The sequence below is a fragment of the Astyanax mexicanus genome, chromosome 5 (assembly GCF_023375975.1).
Source record: "Astyanax mexicanus isolate ESR-SI-001 chromosome 5, AstMex3_surface, whole genome shotgun sequence".
Lineage (NCBI taxonomy): Eukaryota > Metazoa > Chordata > Actinopteri > Characiformes > Acestrorhamphidae > Astyanax > Astyanax mexicanus.
The window spans coordinates 12978414-12990439 of NC_064412.1; the positions used below are offsets into that span (position 1 = coordinate 12978414).

The window sequence follows — 12026 nt, forward strand, 5'->3', positions numbered from 1 at the left end:
ATGCATCATGAACTGTGATTATAATGCATTAATAGCTGTGTTTATAACATGTTATACCTCAATACCAAGAAACTCTGCTTGCAGACTTCATCATGACTAAAAAAGCTTCCAACTTATAAACACACCCTCATTAATCCTATAAATATATTTTAACCACTCATAAATTATTCTTGTCTTGAATATAATATTAATTATTGTCAATTATAATGTATTATAACAGGTCTTTGTGCACTCTAAGTAAAGTGCCAGACTTTCATTGTAGGACTAGATTATTAATGATAGAGATATACTATTTTCACATATATATTATAAACACAGCTTATAATGTTTTATGATCACAGGTCATAATGCTTAACAAACATGGCTATAATGGGTTATGCATTTTTATAAACATTTATAGCCATGCTTATAATGCCTTATGAATGCATTATAATATGTTATGAATGTGGTTACAGTGTCTAATAAAGGTGACATTCATAGAAAGTGTTACCAAAACTGACAATGTGACTCCAGTATTGTAGAATAAGAACTGAAGTCATGAATTTGTGTAGAATTCTCCTTTGAAGTTCATGCTTGTTGTAGATGCTGGAAGGCTAGTTAATGCATTCAGCCTTCTTCTCAGACGTACTCCAATAACAGCTGTGTGTAATCCCAGCTCCAATATACTTAAGCTAATTACAGAATCCTTCATTATATCAAGCCTTGCTGTTAATGGTATATCAAACAAAGTTCATAACAGTTCATAACAGCATATTGCTCCCTGTCAAATACAAGGTAAGGGAGGAATTGGGGAAAGGCACGTTTGAGGGGAAATGACACAGTAGGATGAACAGCAGAGGGAAAATTAAAGCATCTCTCTTTTTGAACAACATCGAACCAGACGAGAACATTCAAATCTCTGGCTAAAGCACAGTCAAGCTGCATGCCAGGACTGCATGCATATATCTAGAGGAGGAGTATCGATTGATAAATCGATTGATTAGTTTGGTTGATTGATCTTACACCGTCCAATCGGAGAGTAGAGGTCAGGTGCAGTGGCTGCTGGAAAGGAAACAGCACCATTAATCACACTAGTAAGAGAATTGCACACTGTGTATAACAATTTGCATGCTGTCTGTCCTTATGAAGAAAACGTATGCAGATTTTAGGCCTACAACTTCACTTTAGTATATATGGCTGAAGTAGGCCAACAGTAGCCCACAGGTAGAAAGTGACTAGTTTCATTTACTATATGAAGTAGTGGTGTCAGGAACAGCATTTTAGATAGGCATGACAAAGCCCTTACACTGCAGAGGAGAGAAGGATGTATGAAAAACCATATACAATCAGATGCATTTACTAAGCATTGTTCAAACAAAGTTAATCAGAACCAACAAGACTTTAATTCACTGTAATTTCTTAATTTATGAGTTTGGTTGTTTGAAACAGTAATGTCTTAGTGAAACGTCTATGCAATGTCTGTCGTTCTTGGACAGCCTTAAAAGTCTAAAAAAGAAAGAAATGTTATCTTTCTGACTAACCAAGCCGCCTATTTATAATTTAAAATTAGATACAAATATAGTGTTTTCATTGAATGAATTAACCAGTCTAATCTACTTTTCTATATCAAGTTCATGCTTTATAGCATATATGGCTACTTCAATGCTTAAATTAAATCATAGTTATGCATACAATCTTTACGCCCACTTCACACATGGGTCTTACTAAATATCTCCAATAATCACTGCTAATGCAGCACTTCAGTGTATACCTCAGCAAGACCTGGTAAATGCATTATAGTTGTGTTTTTTGTTAAACTGGTCAAAGATAATTGTTTAAAGTGGGAAATTTTGGATTCCAGACGATAATAAAGTATTTTAACTCTAAATATTCTAAATATTTCTAACTCAGTTTTAAATCATGTTTTTGTTAGTATGCTCCAACTCCTAGCCGACTGATTTGAATTAATTCTATTTGATTAATTGTGTGGTTGTGAATGACTTCATTTCTTTGTTTTGGGATATGTATGTGAAGTGGAATTTTCTATTTAACCATCTGGTATACATAACCGACCACTTGAACTTAAATTGACTATAATTCTGAAAGTAAATTTAAACATTTGCATCAAGATGGTATTGAGTGGGCCTAAGCCAGCTGTGCTCAATCAATTACCACTGCAACTCTTTACATGTTCTCAAGAAAATATTGAACTTTTACTTTTTGCAGGCCAATATTACTTAGAAGTCACCCATTAGTTGAGTGTTCTGGCCTGTTCTGGGTAGCACATCCTATTTTGTCACAATTTTTAAAAAGCTGAGAAAAGCTGAGAGTTCCGCCTTTGTGCACTGCAACTATAATCTGTCCTATTTCCACACAATACAAATTGCCGGACATGTTTTTTGCCTTCGTGCACAGCAATGAAGCTTTTAAGCATGCATTTTTCATGCAGGATGTTGTCGGCTGTTCACATTACATTGCTTTTGTTTGCGCGTTTACGTGTTTGTCATCTAGTAATTAAGCTGTGGGTCTTTGCCTCGATTCTGTTCTCTCTGCTGTTACAGATATGCGCGGAAGTGCATGTGCGTGAGCATGCCTGCTCGCCCGCCCGCAGGGCTGCTGGGAACGTGTCGCGGCTCAACTGAACGTGTTCTCTGACCTGACGTGCGCTCCCTGGCCGAGACATTTGCATTTTCCAGGAGGGAGGAGGGGTTTGCTCAAGGGTCTTCAGCAGAGTGCGCGCTGCTGCCCGCGCTGAGTAAATGCCTGCAGCGTTCACTCCAACCACTCTGGAGTGCTTGTGCTGCTGCAGCGCCTTTGCTCATATGAGCCAGCGGCGTCTCTGAGAGGCATGGTGTGGTTTGGCTAATAGCTACGTATTCGTTCTGACACCGGGTTTCAGGTCCAGGCCTGGGTTTAGGAGAGCTGCTACACAGAGGTGAGGGGAAGAGGCGAGGGATCTCAGCTCTAACACACCTAGACAACATGAGTGTACATACTGTCAGGATACTACAGCACCACAACACTGACGTTTCGGAGCACAGACCACCGCACACAGCAACACACAAGCACGGAAGCCACAGCAGCGGAGAGAGAGACACTTACCCTGGATACTGCAAAGTCTGTAAAGACAGAATAGAAGGTGTTGTTTAGTTTGAGCCATGTTTGGGACAAAAACTGTGCAGAAAATATTAAGGGTGTGAAGCTCTGACCTCTGAATTAATCAGTTCCATTCTTTATCAAACAATTTAATGCATCAAGAAAATCTTGAATTTTACAGAAATATAAAAATAAATGTAGGGGAAACCATTTTACCATTGGTGCATTTCCACTGCATGGCATGTCACCTACATTCAGCTCGGCTTGACTTTACTTTTTTGGTACCTGTTACCTAATTTATGTTCCAATACCACCATCCACCCCCCCCCCCCCCCCACCGCACCTCTATCACCACCAAAAATATAGCCAATCCAAGAAATGTTTGTACATCTCCAACTATTGCATCTTGAACACTTTACCAATGTCTTAGTTGGGCTCATTGCAAACAGTGGGAATTGACTTTACACATTACATTTTAGTGCATACCTGGTGAGCAGGTACTAAAACAGCCAAATGAAAAGTAAAGACACTGAGTGAAATGTGAGTCAAATTTGGTTCCTTTCAGGACACTGGTCTTCAGAGGTAAGCCTTTTCCTTTTCTACTAATCAATCAATTAGGTGAATACCACCAATATTCAGATGAAAACAAAGTCAGTTTTATGTTTCCTCAGAACTATCATTACACAATGTCTTGACTATCAAGACATATATTTATCACAATTTAATTTAATAATGTTCCTTGATTAAGCTTTTGGCAGTACATTTTTAAGATCCTATCACCGCCACTATAAACATGACTTTCTGAGTTTCTCTAGAATAGTGCATTTCAGATCTAACTACACTGAATACATCCTAATGACTGAGCCATTGCCAGGGAAGACTGGAATCATGTGGCGAGACTTTATCCAATACAAACAACAAAAACAAAATGCCAAAGCCTTTTGGATTTGGGGTTTTCTTTTGGCTAAAAAAATTGCTTTGTCCATAACTAATTATTACTGATATTACTGATCTTCCGATCAGTGTATCACAATGCATCAATGCGTTTTCACACCTCTGTCAAATACACATTTGCACACTTAATAATACATTGTGTGTAATCAAGGTCCTGTTATCCTTGCAGTGCCGTGTGATATAGTGTTGGAGAATATACTTCAAATCTTTTAAGCCATTTGATTGAAATTTTAGGGACATTAGTTTGTCTTTTTTGGCTTTGGCAGTAAAGAAAAAACATGATATCCTTGGAAAGGCTGCACAGGAAATGTAGTCTGTTGCTTCCATTCATAAATCACATGGATTAGGTCCATGTGGTGGGAGTCTGTGCCGTCCTCGTTTCCCAATTCCAATCGGATTTACAGAGCCGCCGGTGCGCCATCCAAACCCAGAGTGGGATTGGGAACCAGCAGGAGGTTTGGGAGGAGAGTTGTAGGAAGAGTGGGCCGGAAGACATTTGGAATCTCCTCAAAACATGGAGATCTGCCTGTCCTGCGACTCAGCAAAACTAAGAAGAATTCCATTGTCTGCAATCTGCTGTTTGGATTTAAGGCAAGACTGCATTATTGTGCTTTGGTGCTTCATTGCTGAACGTCAGGAAGATTGAACTGCATGTCCAAACACTGCTTTTAATTAACAGTAAACAACATATACACAGATCAAGCAAAAGCATGACCACTTCCTTGTTTCTACGCCCATTATCCATTTTTTTTACAGTAGGAACAAAATGTATCTTTAGAATTACAGACTGTAGTCCTGTATTTGTTTCTCTGCTCATTTTACCTTGTTCTTTAATGCTCAGGACCCCACAGGATAGACCACCATTGAGCAGCTACTGAAATATTTGTGTGGTGGGTCATTATTCTCCGCACTGCAGTGACACTAATATGGTGGTGGTGTATAAGGTGTTAGTGTATGTTGTGCTGTGTGCACAAGTGGATCAGACACAGCAGTGCTGCTGTTGTTTTTAAACAAAGAAACAGAAGGACTACAGTCTCTAACTACAGAACTACAAAGTTCTTCTATATGCTGATCATAATGTTATGCTTGAATGATGCATGAAGCAGATGTGTGGCACAGAATCCCTTCCCCCGTGCCCTTCCCATCCAGGTGTATGGTGTACGGGATCCCTTAGAAATGCCAGGCACATCCAGTAGCCCCAGGATTCCCTGCAGGCTCTGTAAACTGTAACAAGGACAGGAAAGCAGCTCTGTGCTCATTAGCATGATGCTAATGGCCCCGGCTCTCTCTCGCTAACGCTCCCTAACGGGACGTGACTCTGCTTAGCATTTAGCATGGTGATGGATTGGGGTGCGTATGTGTGTGTGTTTGTGCGTATGTGCGTATGTGTGCATGTGTGTTGCAAACTGAGGCCAGGGGGAGATGGGGGTGGGGGGGGTGGGTCATTTGAATCGTAGCAGCAGTGATGCTGCGCTCAGGATGGGATATTTGATGAATTATGAAGGGCTTTTTGGAGGGAGAGAAAACGGTGAGGTTACAGCAGAGTGGATTAAAGTGAGAGAGAACAAATAGAAGCTGGGGGTGGCTTGGAAACCTGCCACCAGGTTTTTATTGATGCTGCAACACCGATTCCCCGGCTATTACAGATGCTGCGCACATACACACACACACACACACACACACATGCACACAAAAAGCACACTAGCTGCCTGCCGTTCCCCATCCTGCTTTCCTTTTCTCCACCTTACCCCCCTTTTAAAAACCCTCTGATGAAATAGAATTAGCAGCCAGTGAGGGGGGTGCTGATGTGTTTATGTGCCAGTGTGTGTGTGTGTTTGTGAGAGAGAGAGAGAGAGAGAGAGAGAGAGAGAGAGAGAGAGAAAGCGAAGGCACAGCTGCAGAGCGCCGAGTCGCTGGGGAGAGAGCAGCAGCCCTTCTTATCCTGCCGGAATCTGACATGTAACCATGGCAACTTCCTCAATAGAATCAGAAGGGTATGAAGGAATTGGGTGGTGATTTTTTTTTTCTCTTCTTCTTTTTCTCCTCCTCTTTCCCTTTCTTTCTTTCATTCTACAGAGCATAATCTTACTTGTTCTTTTGTTTCCCTGCACCTTCCAACACCCACCCCCCATCCCTGAATGCTCCTGCACCCCACCTCACAGTGTAATGCCACGAAATCATTTTTAAAGATGATAAAATAATAAGCTTTTATATATATATATCATTATGAATTATTTACTTTCATCACACTGAACACTGTCCTCGTCCCTAAGCCTTCTGGGTAATTATCAGAATACTGTGCCTTTTGGCACTATTTATAAGACTTAAAAAAAACAGAATTCATATGCATGTGTTCACCCTGTCATGGTAAGCATGGTAAACTTGGCATTTGATGAAAACATGGTTGACCTAGAACCATATTGTACACCCTGCGAAAGGCATGTTGCGATGCTCGTTGCTATCTTACATCCTGTAAACAAGAGTCTATTTTCAGGCCTTGTGAAGTGTTGAAGTTTGGGAATAAATCTACACTGATGGGAGTGGTGGTCTGGAAGTGAGGTGTGTTTAGGTAAATTTCTGGCATGTTTTTATCTTGGTGGGGGAAAACACAGTGCTCCATTGACTGATTTAAACCCTGACAACAGTCAACAGTCAGCCGCCCAATCTTATTTTAGCCATGCAGGAGCGTGTGCATGTACACCCCTGCAGGTCAGTATCTTCTGCTGAGACGCACAAAGCGCTGCGCTGTTAAAATATGAATGTGTCAAAGTCTGGGCGCAGCTGACAACTGGCACACTGATTGGTTTATTTACACTCAAAACACACCCATGATTCATTAAGAGAATTAGTACATGCCTTTTGCGTGTTTCACACTGCACAAGGTGCATTTTTTGCGCCCTCATGATACCAAAGACTGCATATGACGCGAAACTGACCTGTGCACTACAGATGGTTAAAATAGGGCCCTAAATTTGCACATATTTTGAATTGTTCATGATGACCACCCCCCAGCATTCCGAAATACAGTGCTTTTAGCTATTGCTACTAACAGTGGTGTGCAGTAAGGCCCTTCTAACCCTTCAGAGAAGGGTTTGGGCGGGTGGTTGCAGAAGGGGTAGCCACTATATTCACTGCACGCCACTGGCTACCAACAGACTTACAATGATAGTGATCGGGGCATAGTGCTGCTCATGCAAAGAAATCACTGTTTTTACACCATAAACAAGCTCAAAGTAGCGCTACACTTCATTGGTAGAATTCTGAGCGCCCTGACATTTCAAATGAGGCACTGAGACCTTTGAAAGTGCACAGGTAGCTTAAAAAGTGGACGGCCATCTTGAAATTAAATCAAGATAAGTTGACTGATGAGCACAAATGAATAAGTAGAATAGCGGAACACATTGCAAAACTAATTTGGTGGAAATGCATAAATATTATAAAGATATGTTCAGCAATAGCTGGAATGCATTTCCACTAAATTAATTTTGCAATCTGTTCTCCTATCTTAGTTATTTGCTAGTTTGTCAACATATCTTGACCTAATGTGAAGATGGTGGCTATGTCCTTCTTACTAGCATTGTAAGCATGTTGGAAGCCTCGGCTAAGAGCTACGTATTCAGAATAAAGTTCTCCTTTAAGCGTTACCTCAGCATTACTTTAGGATATTAATATTATTAATTGCTGAACATGCAGCAAATGTATTCAGACCCTTAAGAAAACAGTGTAATGGTAGTGATGGCGGTTTTGCGAAGATGACAGGTGAGACAGGGAATTCCTGGACATGTTTAAATTGTAGCTTGATATAAAGTAAAGGTTAACATTCCTCTATACAGTATTTGTTAAAATATGTTTATTTATGGTATATTTCAAAAATTTAGGAATTGTTGCACATTGTTTGTACGAAATGTAAAGATCTTTGCTGCAAACACAAAAAGCACATTATATTAATATTGACCCGTCTAGTGAGGCACAAAATGCGTGATCGTGCCTCTCATGCTCAAAAGGTGCCTGAATTACTGGCGCTCAATGATCGAAATGCTAGCGGGATGATGAAATCTGCTTGTCACTACAATAGCCGCACGGAGCAGTCTACCACTGAAGTCTTGCTCAAGAGAGGAGATGAAATATTTATGAACATGTGCCCTCTTACGCTTTCATGAGAGAATCAACCCCCCCCCCCCCCCCTCTCGTCAGCCTACGTCCTCCACCCCAGCCTCAAACATGAACATCAGTCGTCTGAGAGGAGTAAACAACACACGCTCGGAAACAAACCCCATCATCTCACGGAATCCCACCTTATTGTGGCAGCCATTTTGTTTGAAATGGAAGGGGGTTTCTCTTCTTTTTGAGTCAGTTAAGAGCCTTTTAGATAGATATAAAAGATCTATCAGATATCTAGGTCTATCAGATACTGCAATCCTACACTGAGATAGCTTCAGCTATTTGGTTATTCGTTTTGGACCGTTGTGATAAAATAATAAAACTATACCTTGGCTAAGCATGATGTAGTGATGTCCAAGTGATGTAACAATACAGTTTATCATATTGAATCATTCAGGAAAATACTATTCATTTTGTAAAGGCAGGCAAGCAGACAAAGCTTTGTTCAGACTAGCTTGGGGCTTGTAGTCTTCAGCATTTGGTCAGTGTGCTAGTTTTATCACATTTAGTATGATAGCTTGGGTTAGCACGTTAGCTTCCTTCTCAGTCAAACTGTGAAACTAAAGTGCTAACTAAAAGCTAATGTGCTAACTGCAACTTATATGCTAACCACTAGCATATTAGCTTTGGGATGTGGATAGTGGATCACTTCACATATATCACAAGTATTAGCCTGCATTTAACATGTAATGTGTGCTTAGCATGTAAGCTTGCATTTAGCATTCTTCTCTGTCAGGTCTTTGTAAAAAGTACAATTAAATATGTATTTTTTATTTAGCATTTATTCTAGGGAAATGCGATTGCAATATTAATTAATTGACATTACAACAGATATAATATAATAAATAATATAAATAAATAATATTTTAGCCTCAATTTATTAATAATACTAACCACAAGCTAACATGCCAGTCATTACAAAAACAAACAATTAAGGAGGAATACATGGAAGGGAGTGCTAGAATTTGTATATATTGGCACTGCTGTACTGCGGTTGTAGGCACGAGGCAGCTATGCCAATATTACACACTGTAGCACAAACCTTAAGTGTATTATTGCGATTATACCACAGTTCCATTATCGCTGTTTATTGAAAGATCTTGAGTTAAAAAGGACATGAAAAATATGACAGCACTCATAGAACGGCACTCATACTGTATATTGTATCTCAGCCAATCACATTGCAGGGTCAGAACTAACTGTGTTATAATATAACAATGTGACACAATGTGGAATACAGTACTGTTACATCACTACTATAAGGTGGATATTGTACAAATACCTTCTTCCATTTACTTTTGGCAGCTAATACACTGTATGTTGTTAGCATGATCTTCCAGCACATGTTATCGTGGGTCATCCAGTAAAGGTTTAGGGTTTAGATCCTTGTTTCCTGTATTAGAGCACAGAGGAATGCTGTCTTAGGGATTTCCCTGCTCTGTTTATAGCTACCTTTTTACTGTCTTACATTAAGGCCTGTATATGGAAAGAACCTAATGGATAAAGGCTAATTGATTTGTCTTTGTCTTTAGTCTTCTGTGCTGCTTATGGAACTGTACAGCTTGCTTTAACCATGGTATCCAAGAATCACCTTTCTCCTATATTCTCTCACTCACGCCATTATCCTTCTGAACCTGCCATGTCTTATCACTATCTCCACAGTGTTGCATATAGCCATACTCTGAGGTCATTTCTGGAAGCCATCGCTCACCTTTATTGTCAGCCTTGACTTCATCTTGCAGGAAGTCGCTCTGGCGATTTCCGAGGACGAAGGCGAGGAAGGAGAGGATGAGTGCATCCAGGATGCCGATGATGGCCAGGATGTAGGCCCAGCGCACCGAGCAGTTCCCCAGCGCATACTTCCCTGTCTCCTCTCCACACATGTCCCGAATCACCTCTGCGTCCCAGCCGTCCGGGAAAATCATACAGCCCAACACCAGACACACAGCTACACAGAGAGGGAGAGACAGAGAGAGAGAGGTTTCAAATAAATAAAAAGAAGCTATAAAACAATAGGACAGTTAAACAGATAAATTATAAAAAAAAATCAGCTGTTGCTTTTTTCCCTTTCAAACAGGGTAATTCAAATAAAATTACCCTTTTAAACATTCTTAGTTTATGCCCCTGTACATAAACCAATCAGCATTATGTCCCTCGGTCAAGAATAAATTTGCACTTCAACAGCCATTTTTGAATTTTCTAAAAGTATGTAAACACCCATATAAAGCTCTAAAAGACCACTTCAGTTTCTGAATCAGTTTCTCTGATTTTGCTATTTATAGGTACATGTTTGAATAAAGTCACATTGTTGTTTTATTTATTTTAGTAACCACAGACAGCATTTCTCCCAAATTCCAAATATAAATATTGTCATTTAGAGCATTTATTTGCAGAAAATGAGAAATGGCTAAAATAATCAAATAATGCAAAGAAAACAAGTTAATATTCATAAAGTTTTAATATTTGCTGGAATAACCCTGTTTTTTAATCACAGTTTTCATGCATCTTGGCGTGTTTTTCTCCACCACTCTTACACACTGCTTTTTTGTAACTTTATGGCACTCCTGGTGCAAAACTTCAAACAGTTCAGTTTGGTTTGATGGCTTGTGATCATCCATCTTCCTCTTGATTATATTCTTGATTATTGGTTTTCAGTTTGGTAAAATTAAAGAAACTCATAATTTTTTAAGTGGTCTTACTTTTAAAACAGACTGTGTATACCAATCAGCCATAACATTAATACTCCCTGCCCAATTCTTTTTATAGGTTCTCAGTGTGCAACCACAAAATATTAAGGATTTCACAAGACCTTCGAAGGTCTCTTGTGGTTTTTGGCCCCAATTTTAGGAGAAGATTGTTTGACTCAATGGATCACATCAATGAGGCTTAGGTGCTCTTCACCCTATTGCCGGTTCACAGGTTGTAATTTTTTTTTTACTACTTTTGGTAGGTGCTTCACTACTTTTGAAGATATAGAGCCACTACTGGTTTACAGGCCTTGTATGTGTATTTACATAATCCATTCCCATGCTCTGCTGAAATCATAGAAAAATAACACTAAATAACAACAATTTTAATTATAATACATTTAATAATATAATATATTGAATTAAAAATTACCCTTTTAATACTGAACAAAATGTATAGCTAAAAGATTATTTGTCTGTATCACTGAATGCTTTGCTGGACGTACAAAGAGAAAGGACACAAAATAGCACATTATTGAAGAAAACACATTATTGCTGACAGAGGTGTGGGATAAAGGACTGACACAGCAGCAGCTCCACCCCTAAAGCCCAGAGACCTACAGCCTACAGCCTATAGCAATGAGTCTGAACCCTTCCCCAATGCACACACACTCACACCAAATATCCCACATCAGCCAAAACCACTCCTCCCATCAGCGCTGCAACTGCATCCTCTTCAAATACACACTGTTGTTTTTAACTGCATCTGCGAAAACAGCGCTCAGAGCTCGGTGCATGATGTGTGAATCTATACCAAGCTATACTGCTCATTTATCACTGTAACAATAAGAGGTCACTTTAAGGGACATTCTGCTGGATGCTATCTGTCCAGCCTCGCAAACACTGCTATAATGAGCTGCTTTAAGAAACACCCTCATTTCAACTGAACAAGAGATTAAAGAGAAAAAGAGGACATTGTTATTTCTGCCCTTTTGCAGAAATAATCAGGAGGGACAGGCTGTGTCTACTGCAGCCCCTGTCAAATGAGTGAGGGGTGCTGGAGATACTTGATTTTGTGATGCTGCAACATGGAGCCTAGAGAGAACATGCCACTACTGATTAGTTAAAGAGAGAGAGAAAGAGAGAGAG

The 12026-nt window shown here is 39.8% G+C and overlaps 1 protein-coding gene across 8 annotated transcripts in view; it reads right to left on the minus strand.

Moving 5' to 3' along the window:
- Positions 1-12026, minus strand: part of lhfpl4a (LHFPL tetraspan subfamily member 4a) — a 168200-nt gene that overhangs the window by 128129 nt on the left and 28045 nt on the right. For 5 of the 8 annotated variants that reach the window (XR_007439255.1, XR_007439256.1, XR_007439257.1 and 2 more), the window contains exons 2-4: positions 9902-10138; positions 3082-3098; positions 1003-1041 (exon numbers count right to left, since the gene is read on the minus strand). Coding sequence is in view for 4 of the 8 variants with exons in the window: in XM_007253320.4 (XP_007253382.1) it covers positions 1003-1041; positions 3082-3098; positions 9902-10138 (293 nt within the window). In the remaining 4 variants the exon portion in view is untranslated. The remainder of the gene's footprint in view (positions 1-1002; positions 1042-3081; positions 3099-9901; positions 10139-12026) is intronic. The other 3 variants (XM_015606887.3, XM_007253321.4, XM_007253322.4) reach the window with 3 other exon arrangements.